The 18,003-nt window shown below is 39.4% G+C and overlaps 1 protein-coding gene and 1 pseudogene across 1 annotated transcript in view; one reads left to right on the top strand and one right to left on the bottom strand.

Moving 5' to 3' along the window:
• The first annotated feature begins 1,616 nt into the window (after positions 1–1,616).
• LOC118376146 (protein lifeguard 2-like) lies at positions 1,617–8,647 on the top strand (annotated as a pseudogene).
• A 2,497-nt stretch (positions 8,648–11,144) lies between these two features.
• Positions 11,145–18,003, bottom strand: part of LOC118376147 (RNA-binding motif, single-stranded-interacting protein 2-like) — a 61,767-nt gene continuing 54,908 nt past the window's right edge. Inside the window, exons 10-14 of the mRNA XM_035762837.2 lie at positions 17,801–17,851; positions 16,964–17,074; positions 16,666–16,746; positions 16,409–16,496; positions 11,145–15,284 (exon numbers count right to left, since the gene is read on the bottom strand). Of these exons, the coding sequence (XP_035618730.1) occupies positions 16,416–16,496; positions 16,666–16,746; positions 16,964–17,074; positions 17,801–17,851 (324 nt within the window). The 3' untranslated portion in view covers positions 11,145–15,284; positions 16,409–16,415. The remainder of the gene's footprint in view (positions 15,285–16,408; positions 16,497–16,665; positions 16,747–16,963; positions 17,075–17,800; positions 17,852–18,003) is intronic.

Genomic DNA, 18,003 nt, shown 5'->3' with positions numbered 1-18,003 from the left:
TATGATATAACATAACATAACATAATATCATATAACATAATATCATATAACATAATATGATATAACATAACATAACATAATATCATATAACATAACATATATCATATAACATAATATCATATAACATAACATAATATCATATAACATAACATAACATAATATCATATAACATAACATAACATAATATCATATAACATAACATAACATAATATCATATAACATAACATAACATAATATCATATAACATAACATAATATAAGCTAATCAAGCCCCCTCTCAATCTGCAATCGCCTGCCAATCATTCTCAAGTCTACTGGCACTCTCAGCACCTGACCTGGTTTCTGCTGCCCTCTATAGGCATGGGATGTGGAAGTGGAAATGTACTGCCTAAACTCTAGGCTGTGGCCTTCACACTTACTAACAGGACAGTCCAATCAGGAATCCAATCACTGTTTTCCATCAAGGATATCCAGGTTGTTCTGGCAGTCCTGTTCCAGACAGTGCTACTAGAGTAGAGTAGAGTAGAGTAGAGTAGAGTAGAGTAGAGTAGAGTAGAGTAGAGTAGAGTAGAGTAGAATAGAGCATCTATTCTTTCAAACCACTCCCTCTGGCTCTGTTAAATCTTATTATGATCATGTGTGTGGGTCAACTTATTTGACTTCATAAACAATTGTTATGTTGTATGTGTCATGGATATGTTTGAATACTTCAGCATTCGTAATTAGGCTGGTGGTATGGCTTTTATGATTGCTCAAGAAATAAAGCACAGTGATGGCAACCAAGGACTAGGATAGATAACCACAGACAGGCATAACTGTGAGAAACGAAAGCCTTGTCTGATTTTCTAGTTTCAGTCAAGCTATGTCATACCTGAGCCACAAGGAAAGCAGATAGGAGTTTCTCACAATAACCATACTGTTGTTGACTTATGCTTTCCATGTAGATACTGTGTGATAGCAGTGGAATAGAACGACTAGATGTTAGATAAGACAATAGGTTCTAGAAAAGGATCTTAATGAATGTTACAGCTCAAGATCAAAGGTTGTTGTGGTATGACTGTTTCAGGTAAATCCCATTATGATTCTATGTGTGGGTCGTCTCAGGAACATAATGTTCTTAACCTCTCATTAATCCTGCCTGGCTGTTACTAAACTCGTCTTACACAAAGACATGATGTCACTGTTTCACAAGAGATGTGTTTTTCTATCTATTTATCACATTAGTTAAAATTCATTCAGAAAAATACATGTTTGATTAGATAATAAGTTACATGAAATAATGTTTCTAATGGCTCTTGAGGACTATCATTCACGGAATTGTGGAATTGGTTGGGGACTGCTGGTCTAGATAGAGGAAGAGGGAATCAGGGGGAGGAGAGGGCCAAACAGACAGAGAGACAAAGAGGTGGATATTATTGATGGTTTTATAAAAGGTTTATAAAGTGTATTATAAAAATAGATTTGGATGATGTGTGGGATGGGTTTGACTGGCAGGGGCCCCCTTCCTACTACTGTAATTCTGCTATGGGGGTCAGTATGCTACATAACACACATGTAATTCAGATATGTTACACCCCCCTTCCTGGGTTAAGGCAGTGGTACATTCCTGCACGTCCCAATGCTGGAACCTTACCTGGATGTTGCTCGAACGGCCTCATTAGAGCAGAGATATGGGGGGAAATGCGATCAGGGTTGGAAAGGGATTAACCTCCTAATAGTGCTCTATATAGGGCTTGGTTGGTTGTAATCTGCACAGTGGAGACAGATTCAGCACAGCCACTGTAAGAACAACTTCAATCTCTCTCTTCTACTGTACCACAACTGAGGGAAACCTAGAAGAAAAGAACAGAAAAAAGACGGAAGGGACACAAAAAGAAAAGGACACAAAGAGAGCTTCATCATATAGAAGGAAATCTACTACTGATGTTGACAAGCCTTTGAATGACATCATAAGAAAAGGGACAACAACAACAAAAACACCGTAAACAACAGAAAGTCAACGCTAAAGGGATTCAAAAAAATACGCAAACATGACCAAGGGAAAGGTAAAGATGTCTTTCTCTCTTACCAGATTAGTGCTTCAAAGCTGAGGTGACCAGAAATTGGTTGCTGTTCTGAATTTCCAATTCCAGACATTATTTGTGGTTTTCTCTCTGTGATATACTGTGAATATCATCATAAAATATCATCTAAAAAACTGAGAAAGTGAGATGGACAAATATTTATCTTTCTTTAATGTTATACTCATTCACTGTACACGCGTTCCCCTGCTCAGACGTTACATGGATCAACCAATGGTTGTGTGCCACGTCATCGACTGTGGCGCCAGGCACCAGATTCCTATAACATAATATGTGGTTAAGTTATATGTTAAATACCTATCCAGTCATTGTAAGATCTGGCATGCGTCAGCAACGCCTGGGCAGAGGAACGCACCATCTATTGCTGTGTTCATAACCAACTGGGAATTTACCACATACGACTGGGAAAAATCCACTTGAATGACCCTCCAACTGGTAATTACTAGTGGGAAACTCGTCTATCATCTTGAGCTCTCACTTCTCCCGCATGCTGACCTCTGACATCACCGACTAAGGAAATGACTGCGATAACATCATTTTCAGCAGTTAAATGCAACGACAAAACATTATTTATAGAAAGCAATCTATAAAGTTTTGAAAATTATATATTTTTTTACAAGCATGACAACTGTACTTTTAGTTTATGGTTTATGCAGTTTGTAGCCAATCAACATTTGTGAATGAGTTTAAAGCATGTGAATGTATCCAACTGGTATTTGTGACATCAAAATGTGTCAATTCCCACCTCCCACTTGGTTACGAATGCAGCATAAGTCGGCAAAACTAAGATGGCTGCCAACTAAGAGTATCCTAATCCTTATCCTATCCTAAACACTGATGAAACATGGAGGCTTGTTTACACTGATACAGGCCTCTACATGTAGCCTATCTGGATTTTCAGTGGATCATGAGGAGTTGAATTCATGAATAGAATCATAGAATAAAAAATAGCATATTCATAAATTGTTTGTTAAACTTCAACTGTTATCCTTCACCTGGCCATTTTGTTTTATAGCAGCAAAAGGAAGTTGAGTTGAAAGAAGTTGAGTTGAATGAAGTGAGTTTTATGCTATAAGAGTGCAGGGCCGGCTCTAGCCTTTTGCGGGCCCAATTGAGATTTGGTTGGGTGCCCCCTCCCACCTCTTGCGAAAAGTTTTTTTTTATATGGACATAAAACATGACTCGAGAACATTAGTCCATTTAAAGCCATGGTTCATGGCTATGTCACTCAGTGACTGACATAACAAGAGGAAACCTGCTTATGCACTACTAAATATCAAATTTACATTTTGTGTATTTTACTATTCAAACTTTCATCCATAGCCTAAGTGTTTTCCATAAATGTTATTAAATTGTGGGGCCCCTAGCGATCGGGGGCTCTACATGCACAACGTGATCCGTGTTAAGGGCGAGCCGGCCCTGTAAGGGTGAAGTTTTTCCTGAGTTTTGTTAAAGTGTTTATTAAAAGTGTCTTTCAGTTTGATACTACTTCTAACGACTGGTATCTCTGACCATTTGTGTCTCTCACCATATATTCAGGTGTCTCCAAAGACAGGCAAAGAGTACCCACCCAGCTATGAAGAGGCTACTGCAGGTAATATCAAAACATCTTTGTATCTATAATAGTCAGTTACACAGGAATCTCATCCCCTTAAACAAAGGGCTCCTTTATGGCTACATTATGTAGTGCTCTTCTTCTACATCCGGTTGCACACACACACACACACACACACACACACACACACACACACACACACACACACACACACACACACACACACACACACACACACACACACACACACACACACACACACACACACACACACACACACACACACACACACACACACACACACACACACACACACACACACACACACACACACACACACACTTTACTATAGAACAAAGATAGATGGGCAGCAACGAACATTACAGCGTGTGATGTACCCAGAGGTTAGAGGTGAATCCTTACACACATCTGCTGTTTTAACAAGATGTTTAACCCTCTTCCCTCCCTGTCAGACTATGAGGAGATGCAAACCCAGTTCTCCTGGGACGACCAGGCCGTCAGGAGGATCTTTATCAGAAAGGTACTGAAACAGGGAGGGACAACCTGGACTTATAAGAAATACTCGTCCAATTAGAAACACACGTTTTTGTTTTCCGTTGCAAAACGTTTTTCCACTGTGTGCCCAAATAAATACGATCCAGATAATAATATTACTGTAACTGAGCTACACTGACTTCTTTAAGCATGTCACCCATGCATGATCCAGCATGCAGTATAGTATACTGAGGGTGTATCTTGGCCATCCCCTCTTATTCCTCCTCTCTGTATTGTTAAAGGTCTATGCCATCCTGATGATCCAACTCTTTGTGACTGTGGCCATTGTTGCTCTCTTCACATTCTGGTATGTATCATATCTATTACATTGTAAATATATCCTAAATGAGTGTGTGTGTGTCTGTGTGTGTGTGTACTCAACATAGTGTAACACTCTCTCATCTCTCCACAGTGCACCAGTGAGGTTTTACATTCAGGCACACCCCCACCTGTACATGTGCTCCTAGTAAGTGACAACAAATATCTTGATTGACATGCCCTCACTTTTCATCAGACGGTAACTCCCAAACCAGCCCCTAGCCCCTTGCCCCTATCAACTCGCTTGCAGGGCCCTCTGTTGTCACGTGTTGCTGGCGGATCTCATAGGGTGACTTCAAGAGTGGCAAGGGGATCAAATAAACCCATCAACTTCGGAACACACTCGAGACTTGAATGATGCAATTCATGTTCCACATTTAAATAATAAAACAAGCCCGAAATACAAATGAGAAAGTTCCCCCTGTCGTTTTACAAGATATGCACCTCAGTAGCAGTTAAATATTTAATTTGGGTGGTATTTCACATGTTATATGTACCAAGTCTCAAAATCTGACAAACAAATACAGGTGTCCAGAATTAGGCACGCCTCTCCATTATTTTGTGTTAAATTGATCAAACTCCAAAATAATGCGATGCGTTATGCTATACCACTTTGCTCTGAAACCGGCAGCATAGCTGACTCGGTCGAAGTGGCTATAGGAGGATCTAATTGGGTTGTTCCACCAAGACAGTATCTTCTGTGAAGTGTAACTTGGTTAACAACATTTTTTAAACCTAGTTTTAACATTCTGTCATAAAATGCATGTTTAACTTAATAAAAAAAAAAGTTTTCCCATCTCATAAGGATTCAATTTAAAAAAAAAATACTATAATAAGTGCCTATTAAGTGTCAAATAAAATAACAGGGTTGACCGTAACAGGGTTGAAGATGTCATAAATCAGCGATGAATCCCCTTGTGACAGACGGAATGGGAGTTTGTTGTGTGGAACAGGGAGTGGTAATTGAATGCAAGCTTCACCATTTTTTAAACAATAATATAATAATATAATCATTGCGTTTACTTGATAGCTACCTACACAAATAGCTAGCTAGAACAAAGTGTTAATAAGATAAATTCATTTAAAAAGATTAAAAGCAATACAAATAAGTTATCCAGTAAAACATTTCTAGCCTGTCTGTCTATGCATATCAGGGTTGACATGTTAAGCTCGACCGGCTCAGTTTTTCACCACAAAACACCACCAAATGGGTAAAAAGAGATGAACCAGCTCACATGTTTTTACACTATGATTTGACTATTAGATGTTTCTTTTGAAAAAAAAGAATGAAAAGGGAATAGTTTCACCATATTGCAACGGGAGTTCCGCTCGAGTAACAGGATGGATCTTAAAATGAGGGACAGACGTAAATGATTCACTAAACACATTAAATAATAATCTTCAGAAATTACTTTGTCAAATAAACAAAATAACTAGAGCGTTACAATTCTGTTGAAAAGTTAAATGAAGCGGGTAAACATTTTCCTTGAAGTCACAGAGGGACATGATGTCAAAATGACCTATTTTGGTACTTCAGCAAGTTTATATTCATATAAAATCTGACTGATTTAATTCCCCATGTTGTCTATATTAAAGGGCACTTAATTTAATATAATAGGCTTTCAAAATTCTAATTCAATATTAGTACACAATTTCAACTTAAAATATCAAAGGGATGCAAAAGACACTCATTCTGTGGAATGAGCCAATTAGCCCCTAAACCCTCCATCGTTTTCACTCCCTCAGTTTTGGGACACTTGTGCATATTTCGGAGGCGTGCGTGAACGTGCAAATAAAAGGGTGAGGGGAAGGGGGTAATTTGGGATTCAGCCATGTAATTGTGCTAATAATCAACTGTTTTTTTTGCCTTTCGACAGCATGATGTTCTTGGCCACCTACATCGCACTGAACTGCTGTGGTGAACAAATCAGGTAATAGTCTCCCTCCTGACAATCTGGGCAGTACGCAGCACTTATGTCACATCTGGACTGTCACGTAGAAAAACAGATGGGACATTCAATCAATCAAATAGTTAAATGTAGTTTTAATATGCATGAACACCAACACTTTACACATGTATTAAGCAGATATAACACGTTAATACGGTATTTATAACATCCTTCATAGATTAGGGTTGTGATCATCCACAGTAAATGGTAGTCATACAATGATGGTAGAATGATAACATGCAATATGAAAGAGTGAATTTACCAACCTGAATTCTCTTCATCTCTATAACAGGAGGCAGTTTCCCTGGAACCTCATTCTGCTGTCTCTCTTTGTGAGTATAATGAGGAATAAATATTAGAGCAATTCAAGAGAATAGCATGTACCCAATAGTCTCCCTGCCCGTCCGTCTGTCTGTGTACCTCATTAACTCTGCTCTATACCTATCTCGGCTCTGTCCGCATGCCTTCCTCTCTCCTGCTCTCAGACTCTCAGCCTGGCCTGCATGATGGGCTTTGTGTCCAGGTAAATGACTAACTCGTGTGTTTCATGTGTGGGTAGGGTTGGTTGGGGGACTCAGATGTTGACATAGGTGGGGCTAGGAGTTTTTCCTGGCCAGGTCACAGGAACCGGTCAAACTCCTGGCCCAATTAGAAACATATGTTGAAATAAATGATGAAGATAAGATGAAGATAAGAATGAACACATCTATCAACATCCACATGGATGGGAAGGATGACTACATTTCACATTTGAGTCATTTAGCAGAAACTTTTATCCAGACTAACTTAGTTAGTGCATTCATCTATAGATAGCTACATCTAGGTGAGACAACCACAGATCACAGTCATAGTGTGTGCAATTAGGAAAAGACAAGCACGTGTTATTGCTTTATTTCTTTATAACTAATTGATGGATTAATCAATTAATTAATCTGCTCTCTCTCTCTCTCTCTCTCTCCAGCTTCTACAACACCAAGTCTGTGGTCCTGTGTCTAGGCATCACTGCTGTGGTGTGTATGTCTGTCACCATCTTCAGCTTTCAGACCAAGGTGAGAAAAATGAACCCATCTTCATAACATTGTTTTATTTTGAAGAAATGAAACCATGGCACAATCCAATTGATTGATCATGAGTGCATTTGAACAAAACACCATTATTCTCTCTCCCTCGTTTCCTACTGTAGATTGACTTCACCTCTTACCAGGGAGTCCTGTTTGTCCTGACCATGGTCATGCTGTACTGTTGCATCATACTCTCCATCGTCATCCCTTTTGGATATGTAAGTAGCCTGTCTTGTCTGCTTAGCTTCCACCAGCTTCCATTGACACTGTAGTGGTCCTTCTGTAGCTCAGTTGGTAGAGCATGGCGCTTGTAACGCCAGGGTAGTGGGTTCGATTCCCAGGACCACCCATACGTAGAATGTATGCACACATGACTGTAAGTCGCTTTGGATAAAAGCGTCTGCTAAATGGCATATAACTGTACATAAGCAGAACTAGATATTGATGGTGTAATGGCTGTGCGTATCTTTCCAGACCGCAATAAGAATAGTTGTGACAGTGAGTTTATATATAGAGTGACGGTAAGGCTTTTGGCCCTCGCTCACCCTATTCGGGTGGGTAGCATACTAGCATGAATAAGAAGGATTAGCTGAAGGGTAATCTCATAGATGATCTGGAAGAGCCCCAGTGTCTTTCCTAAATTAGTGGCCTGTATCTTCTTAGCGCTGTTCGATAACATTCTTACCCCCCCCCCCCAGGTTCCCTGGTTACAAGCCATCTACGCTGTGATAGGAGCTATCCTCTTCACTCTGGTGAGTGGCAGCTATTCAACACACATTCATCATTGGCAAGACCTAGAGTTTTTTCTGGTCAAGGTTACGTGGTCAGGACAAACTCCTGGCCCTAATCATTGGGTTACAGCCTGTAGCAAAATGGTGTACGTGACAATAAACCCCCTTCTCTCTCTCTCTCTCTCTCTCTCTCTCTCTTTCATCACTCTTTCTCCCTCACTCACTCTCTCTTTCTCTTAGTTCCTGGCGTTTGACACCCAGCTGCTGATAGGCAACAAGCGCTACACTATGAGTCCAGAGGAGTACGTCTTTGCCACCCTGAACCTCTACCTGGACATTATATACCTGTTCAGCTTCCTACTTTCGTGTTTTGGAGGGAGCCGCGACTAATTCTTCTATCTATTTGTCCCTTCTGTCTCTCAAACTGTCTGTTTCTCCTTTACACTCAGCCCAATCTCCCTCAACCTTAAGTTCTAAGAGCTTATTTCATTTCCGTCTTCTTCTCAAACGACCCTGGCTCTTCTGTGGTCAATAAAAGAGTCTCATGTCGTGACAGACTGTTTACCATTCAATTGAGTAGCTGGGGAGCGAAAGCAAATAAAGATAAACAGCATTAAGGCGCTCTTTTCAATCTGTATCGCTGAAGTGTAACAGATTGCGCAATATAAATGTTTAAGTAACTTTCGATTGAGCTGACATATGCAACATTTATTGTGAATGCAGTCTATGCCAAAGCTGAACTTCCGCAATACAGGTTGAATAGAGCCCTAGGCTAATATTAACTAGGACAGGGTTCCCAAACTGACGGTCCGCTGGGGATTTATTTGGCCCCCCAGGCTTACTGAGCAAATGTTATTTTTATTTTTGACATAGGCTGTAAAAACACCAACATTTTAATTTTGGAAAACTTTTCCAAAGTATTCCCACACATAATAGAGCGATACACTGAGTATACCAAACATTAACAACACCTTCAGAACAGCCTCGATTTGTCAGGGCATTGACTCTACAAGGTGTCCAAATCATTCCACAAGGGATGCTGGCCCATATTAACTCCATTGCTTCCCACAGTTGTGTCAAGTTGGCTGGATGTGCTTTGGTTGGTGGATCATTATTGATACATACAGGAAACTGTTGAGTGTGAAAAACCCAGCAGAGTTGCAGTTCTTGACACAAACCGGTGTGCCTGGCACCTGCTACCATACCCCGATCAAAGGCATTTACATCTTTTGTCTTTCCCATTCACCCTCTGAATGGCACATATACACAATCAATCTCTCAACTGTCTCAAGGCAAAAAAATCCTTCTTTAACCCGTCTCCCCTTCATCAACACTGATTGAAGTGGATTTAACAAGTGATATCAATAAGAGATCATAGCTTTCACCTGGATTCACCTTATCAGTCTATGTCAGGGAAAGTACAGGTGTTCCTAATGTTTTGTACACTCAATGTATATTTGATAATATACTAATTTTACTGAAACAAGGTTTGAAATGATTATGTTTAGTCAAATATAGCTGTTTGGACTTCTTGCGTTCAATTTGCAGTCTGCAAATGATTTGTAATTATGTTCTGGTCCCCTAAGATGATCTCCGATTCGCACAAGCCGACACCCGTATCATGGTTGTTTTGGCGTGTCGGAGGTAAAACTGCGTTGAGCTGTCAAATCCACAAGCGGCTCTAGAGGTAACTTAACGCGGACACTACCATTGGACCCAACGAAACCACCAGCCGCGTTAGTTCATGCAGCCGCATTACAAGTTCAAACACTTAAATGCGTGATGTTGTATTGTCTGCACCTCGATTGAACTGATAGGCTATAAATCCCCCCATCCAAATGAACATGAAAACATGCATTAGTCTACATTTCCTAACTTCTAACAGAATAGGGATAATAAGGGAGTGGTGGTTTGTGACACACAAGAGCAGCTGCTCACTTATTTGACCGCTCATACGACAGATACACCTCCAACACCGCCAGAACATCTGCCACGTGGATCTCTTCCAACGCGGGTTAACACTCGACCTGATTGAATTGAGGCCTAAGACAGTATGGTACTTATTGATCTCTCTAGTCTTCAGGAAAACAGATTTACACTTTCTGTCTGTCGTCAACTCAGCCCAAAGAAAATAAAACAAGTTACCACTGACACGGTCTCTTTCAAAGCATGCAATCTTTCTGTAAATATATCTCCTTCCTGTTTTCCTAAACTACATGTATCATGTGGATTCAGGAAGTCTTTGGAACTCAGCAGGGTTGAGTTAAAAAAATGTAATTGTAGTTTTGATACGACAGAGTATCTTCATATTATATGTTTGCTAGAGTTGATTCTAATGTCAGTTATTTTGTCAATCTTTATAGATGATGCTATATATATATTCCTACGGTTCCTGGTATGGCAAGATAAAGTTTGAGACTACAATGTGGTTAGAGTGGTTTCTATATGGACGTGAAGGCTCTGCATCTTGTAGGAGTAGCTTTTAGCTACACAGATACATACCCAGATACATACAGATACATACAGAATCACTTTAAATCAAAAGGAAAGAAGTGTAATGAACGATCATATTAGATCAGAATATTGGTTTATCGGTTACAAGTTCTATTGTGACTTAACTGAGAGGGCAATGTATGGCATTTTGAATGCAGTAGCATTATTACAATGTCAAGGCTTGGTCAATACAATTATGTTTGGGTATTACCATGATAACCTAAAGAGGAAGGAGCTTGCACCTTTTTCATGGGTATCAAACACTTTGCTTACCACATGAAACATTTATATTGAACAAACATAATACAATTTGCTCAACACTAAAATAAACTTGGTATTTATGTAATTGACTTGTGTCTTTTTCCCCCATTGTATTCTTGGAACTGTTTTGGAATACAACCATTAAAAACAAGATTTTTTTTATTAAAAAAGAAAATTGACATATTCATATTCAAAGAGTAAAACCAAGACAGAAAGGAAACAAAACATATATTTGCAATTAATAAAAACAAGAGTTACTTGAGCATCTCTGTCACAGGAAGACGAAGTAGCCAAGTGACTAACCAGCTTACTAGCAAACTAACCAAATAACAAAACCTCTCTCCTTTAACAAACTGTACAAAATGTGTTCTTGTATAAATAAGGAAAATGTTTACAAGCAGTGAGCGAGATGAGGCAGTATGTTCAAATTGTCAGATTTCTCACACAAAGTTGGTGAATTACCGAAGAGATTCCAAAACAACTATCAAATAGCGTGTTATCTCTGAGTACAACATTCACAAAATGTGTCTAAAATATAATAAAAAATGTGCTCATGTTAACTATACTTGAATCCAATTTACTACGTTTAAGGAAGACATTTTTGAACATCCAATTTGGCTCCTATCTATCCACTGCTTGGACATCCCATTTTAGCAGCAAAACATTTTGAAACTATGATATTAGCCATTGAAGCTACATGATCTGGACAACAAGCGAAGACAGGAGAATGCTAGGTATTAGGGTTTTCATGTACACAAACATGGATTGAAAATAAGTGCAAGTCCAACATTCGTTGCACATCCTGTGTTTAGTATTTTTCCGTAATATTATAAGATACCTGTCAAAGATACGCAGCAAGGAAAATACAATAGCCTAAAGCGTGCTCGCTCAGACAATGATTTACAGTTAATTGTGGAGAGTGTAACTTAAAGTGATCGTTCACTCCAAAATCGATATTTGGATCTACAGAACAGATAGAGTCATCTTGACAATAGACTGCTTTTAGGTCTGAAGATGACTAACAAATATGTCTTTTGGATGACTTTAACAGCATTCATCATAATGACATAATGGATTACCTGACTAGTACTACATTCTCACAACATTCTCAAATGTTCCTTCATGAGGTGCACTGTAGCTTAAAACCTGCAAGTGATAACTTTTGTATTTTCGGGAAAGATCACAAGACACACAAAACACTCAACAGAAGTGGAAACAGGAAATAACTATGGTTTTGACAACAGCTCAACCAAAAAGAGCACATACAAAAGTCCTAGTACTTACAGAAAGAGATACATGCTGAGCTCTCATCATTGACACTAAAAAAGCAAAGTAGGCCCCTGCCCCTGTTCTCTGTATTAAAGACACCATACACTGCTCTTTCTTTGGGTGTACCAAACTGAAACGAGCATATGTCGATAAAACGAAGCACACATGTCTATGACTCTCTATTCAACACTCAACACATTCAGAACTTAAGTGAAACATATTGCTTGTTTACCATCTACCAAAATACTGCCACTTTGAGAGGATGTTACTACAGCATCATTCTAGTTACGTATGCCAATAGAGACAAGAGCAGCATTTGTCTCCAAGATAGAAAGTCTGACTTTCCTGACAGTTGGATGGCTTCATCATCTTTGGTGTTGCAGACATAAATAATCATAAAAAAACATTTGGTAGGTGGAGAGAGGTTCAGAGATGCACAATGAAGAAGAAACAGTAACTTTGATGTCATCCATCCTGAACAATGACGAAAACCCGTGATCAAGTGTGATGGGAGGATGTTTACTAGGGTAACACTAGGTTTTAACAAGGTATGGTAAACTCAGCCCTTTATAATATTATGGCAACATAACATCTGATATTGATGGCATCTGTATGATCTTTTCTTGGCCATACCCTCAACCATGCTTGCCATCAATGATTTGCCATCAATGAGGAGAAACAGGGTTCCCCTTCTGAAATATGTTACAGTTAAGGCTTAGAAACACTGGTCAGAATTCCTAACAAAACCCGCCAATTTCACAAATGTTTGTCTTTGTTGAAACTAGAATGAATTCATCCAATGTTAAGTTAACTTGTGTGGAACAGTTTGTTATGGGACAGTTTGTTTTAATGGCACTTTCATGTTATGTTATGTGTTTTCTGGGTAGCATCATCATTCTCTCTGACAGATACAATAGAATGTGTTTACACTAGACATGTACATCTCCACTGGACTGATCTGGGAAGGTGGGCAAGGTGGCATGGTTGTCATTGAGTTTAATTTAGTGTCTCTAGGATAGATGTGGACGCGTTTTAGTTTAAAACTATTTCACACGGGCCTGAAAAATGATATCATAGTGAACAACACAGTGTTCTGGAACGGAAATCAGCTTGAAGAAACACAGAATCATCTCTTTGTTTGTATGGACCATGTGGAAATGCACGAACACAATAAAAAAATCCTATGAATCTCTTACAAAATAAAAAAATCTTACATCTAAACTCTTGGAAAGATCTTTCCCTACTTATAAAATCTAGATGACTGTAAAGAAATTAATATAAAATATATTTTAGAACAACAACAAGGGTTCAAGTGAAAGCCCAAAAAGAGAAAACATACTTTACTTTTTCCAAAAAAATTCTAAAATACAAATCATTGTCAGGAATTAAAACTCAGGAGACAACAGCAGCATTGATAAATACTTGCAGCTCCCTTTCTCAACAACAAAGGACTGCTATTAAGGACTCTTTTTAGACCTACTTTTAACTCCCCTCATTGTTTTGCTTTTTAAATTAAAACAATTTCACTCTTTTGTACACATATTTCATACTAATCCAACTGCTCAATTCTAAGGCATGTCCAATTATTTGTCTGTCTACTTTGTTAAAAGGTCAAATTCACTATGGACATCTGAACAGCTACCAGAACAAAACCGCTTAAAACCACTTCTTATGGACACTGTTGGGACATGAACTCTCGCACCCAACACACAAACCAGGTCAACTATTTTGTAGAATATTTATTATATTTTCTGTGAATTCAAGCATAATTGCAATGAATAACTGTAGGTAATCATTTCAAAAGAGTTTGCATTTTATGTACTGTCTTATTTTTCCTTTGAATATAGAGAGAGGACCTTGTTAATGTATAGTATAGTAATAGTAATAATTTATTCAATGTTGAAAATAATATTGTAACTTTCAGACAATCCAATTTGTCTCAAGTTTTTTTAAATAGAAGGTGAAATTTGGATGTGTCATATTGCATTATAACCAAAAAAACAATAGTACATTTTTTCTCATAATATAGTTTTACAATAATATCAGATTTTTAAAACTTTTTTTATATAATTTAGCTCCTATGAATTATTTTACAAGTGATAATATGTTTATTGCCAGTGTTTGGCTTTTACCGGACTTGTTAAATAAAGAATTTAATTAAATAAAATCTACACAATACGCAAGTGACATGTTTGAATATTTCCAAATATCAAAAAATAGAACTATGATGTACATATAAATAAGAATGATCATGATTGTCCTCTGCTCATAACACATTCTGAATGTTTATGAAGGGAATGCTTTATAAGGTTTAAGTTTGACGTTATTTTAAATAATTTATAAATAATTCATGTAACCATCTGCCAGTGAGTTAACTGAACTTAGCCTTACTGGATCAGTTTAAGGGAGAAGTAGCTTTAAACGGTGTGTTTCGCATTTTCCATTCTTAAAAGTAGCCTACACTAGAAATATTATACCAACTAAATGTGTTTTTTTTTTTACTTTTTAAAATCTGTACAAAACATTGTCCAACTGCTGTGAATAGAATGTCAAAAAAACAGACATAAAACAATTAAAATACATTTTTGCATATTTTACCAAAAAATTAAAGACACATTGTGTTGTTACTATTTTCCTTGTATCACTCTGAAACTCCAGAATGCTTTTAAAAAAATACAAATTCGCTATATTACATGCACAAAAATAATGCTCTGTCTTTATCCCTTTCCTAATTTGTTTCTTTGTTCAACTTGTTTTCTTTTTTCAGTTATTAACAGACATCAAAGCTTCCATTGCAGAAGGCTCCCACCTTTGGTTGATCGATCCTTGAAGAAGAGAGAGGAAAAGTCCCAACAAAATAAGCGTTGTCTTCTTTTTCAAAGCACACACGTGTTGCTTTTGTCATCCGTGTTCAAGTCCGAGGCTTGGTGGTGTTGTGCGGAGCTCTGCTGTCCTCCTATAGCGAAGCAACTCTCTGGGGTTCAGTCTGCCACATGGCCTCCTGACCACCAGCTGCAAGACACACACCTACCTCTGTCACACTTCTCCCTTTACATAATACAAAATGTAACAATTCTACATACTCTCCATATCATAATGTATTTGTGTAAATCATAATATTTACAGAATGCTGATCAATAATAAATAAATACATGTTTTTTTTGAAGGTGGTCAATATCTGACAAGCTTTTGTTTTAAGTGAACCATGTTAACATTAATTGGCTCCAACATGTAATGTTCTGATATGGACCTAGTAGGCAAGGACAACATACTGTATAAGTAGTACTGTACACTGTAGTACTGTACAGTGTCTCCCGACCCCTCCTGTCTCAGCCTCCAGTAATTATGCTGCAGTAGTTTATGTGTCGGGGGGCTAGGGTCAGTCTGTTATATCTGGAGTATTTATCCTGTCTTATCCGGTGTCTTATGTGAATTTAAGTATGCTCCCTCTAATTCTCTCTCTTTCTCTCTCTCTCTCTCTCTCTCTCTCTCTCTCTCTCTCTCTCTCTCTCTCTTTCTCTCTTCTCTCGAGGTTTTGAGCCCTAGGACCATGCCTCAGGACTACCTGGCATGATGACTCCTTGCTGTCCCCAGTCCACCTGGTCATGCTGCTGCTCCAGTTTCAATCGTTCTGCCTGAGGCTATGGAACCCTGACCTGTTCACCAGACGTTCTACCTTGTCCCAGACCTGCTGTTTTCGACTCTCTCTCTCTACCGCACCTGCTGTCTCTAACTCTGAATGATCGGCTATGAAAGCCAACTGACATTTACTCCTAACGTGCGCTCTACAACCACTGTGATGATTATTATTTGACCCTGCTGGTCATCTATGAACGTTTGAACATCTTGGCCATGTACTATTGTAATCTCCACCCCTCACAGCCAGAAGAGGACTGGCCACCCCTCAGAGCCTGGTTCCTCATTAGGGTTCTTCCTAGGTTCCTGCCTTTCTAGGGAGTTATTCCTAGCCACCGTTCTTCTACACCTGCATTGCTTGCTGCTTGGGGTTTCAGGCCGGGTTTCTATACAGCACTTTGTGACATCAGCTGATGTAAGAAGGGCTTTATAAATACATTTGATTGATTGATTGAACTAAGTTAGCAGATATATGCACAGGGAGGGGTTAATAACCCTACCTTAGCTTCACTTGGTGTGCTGGTATGAGTAGTTTGTGTGTTCTGCAGGTGTCTCCACAGCAACCTGTTGCTGTTGTCCTCCGTTCTCCTGCAAGAAAAGGAAGAAAATGGAGTGGAACAGTAATAACAGGTCCCTGAGTTAAAAACTGCTTAAGTAAATACATGGTTTTGAACTTGTTTGTAAAATAAGCCCCCTATTGTCACCCCCTTAACTTGCTCTGCATAGTTAATTCTTATGGTGTTGGTTGGGGTCTCACCTCTACAGGGACACTGGAGGGAGGCACTGGTTGGTACTGGGGGATGTATGTCCCCTGCATAGTTGTGTTGGCAGGCATAAACTGTGACAGGATGAGAGGAGAATAAATCATCAGTCATCCAACTGAGACACAGGCAACTGCTTTTCTCTTCACTTTCAACTTCAATTCAGTACAACTTGATTCAGTTCAATGTGTTTTAGTCTTGAGATGAGACTAGGGGACCAAAAGGGGGGGGGGATAGAGTGGGTAGTTGAAGGGGTGGAGTGGGAGGTGGAGTGGGTATCTGTAGGGTACTAACCGTGCCCGTGCCGCCCAGGGATAGGTGGCTGAGCTGCTGGGTCATGGTGCCCATCATGGAGGTGGGCTGGATGGACATAGCATGGTCCATGGTTGGAGTCAGGACTGTGCCCTGAGAGAGAGGGGGAGGAAGAGAGAGGGAAGGAGAGAGAGTGGTTGTGTGAGACAGAGAGAAGTGGAGAGAGAGAGATGGGGAAAAGAGAGGGGGAAGGAGAGAGAGTGGTTATGTGAGACAAGAGAGAAGTGGATGGAGAGAGATGGGGAAAAGAGAGAGGGAAGGAGAGAGTGGTTGTGTGAGACAGAGAGAAGTGGAGAGAGAGAGATGGGGGAAAAGAGAGAGGGAAGGAGAGAGAGTGGTTGTGTGAGACAGAGAGAAGTGGAGAGAGAGAGAGATGGGGGGAAAAGAGAGAGGGAAGGAGAGAGAGTGGTTGTGTGAGACAGAGAGAGAAGTGGAGAGAGAGAGAGAGAGAGAGAGAGAGAGAGAGAGAGAGAGAGAGAGAGAGAGAGAGAGAGAGAGAGAGAGAGAGAGAGAGAGAGATGGGGAAAAGAGAGGCGGGGTTCCAACAAAGAGAAGGACAAATAAATCAGTAAATCAGAGACATGATTAGAGAGAGAGAGAGAGAGAGAGAGAGAGAGAGAGAGAGAGAGAGAGAGAGAGAGAGAGAGAGAGAGAGAGAGAGAGAGAGAGAGAGAGACAGGAATATAAAGAGACAGAATGACAAAGAACAAAGGAGAGATAGAGAGATAGATGAGCAGAACTGCAAGCTAACCAGATGTAAAGAGAATAGTAAGGAGGAAGCTGCAGCAGCAGAGGTAGATAGCACTATTTAATACTCACTGCAGGCTGCATGAGGTACGACTGGTGGTGCATCCAGGAGGGACTATGTAGCTGGAAAGAGGGATGAGGAAAATACAGGATCTTTACACACAAGCACACAGGGTTGAATGATTGGAGATGAAATCTGAATATGGATAGAAAATCAACAATGACATAGCTCCTACGTCTACAGAGATATCCTCCATGTGTTTGTGAATGGTGGT

This window comes from Oncorhynchus keta, chromosome 21 (assembly GCF_023373465.1).
Source record: "Oncorhynchus keta strain PuntledgeMale-10-30-2019 chromosome 21, Oket_V2, whole genome shotgun sequence".
Lineage (NCBI taxonomy): Eukaryota > Metazoa > Chordata > Actinopteri > Salmoniformes > Salmonidae > Oncorhynchus > Oncorhynchus keta.
Note: the sequence above shows the minus strand (reverse complement) of the source record. Positions and strands in the feature narration are given on the sequence as shown.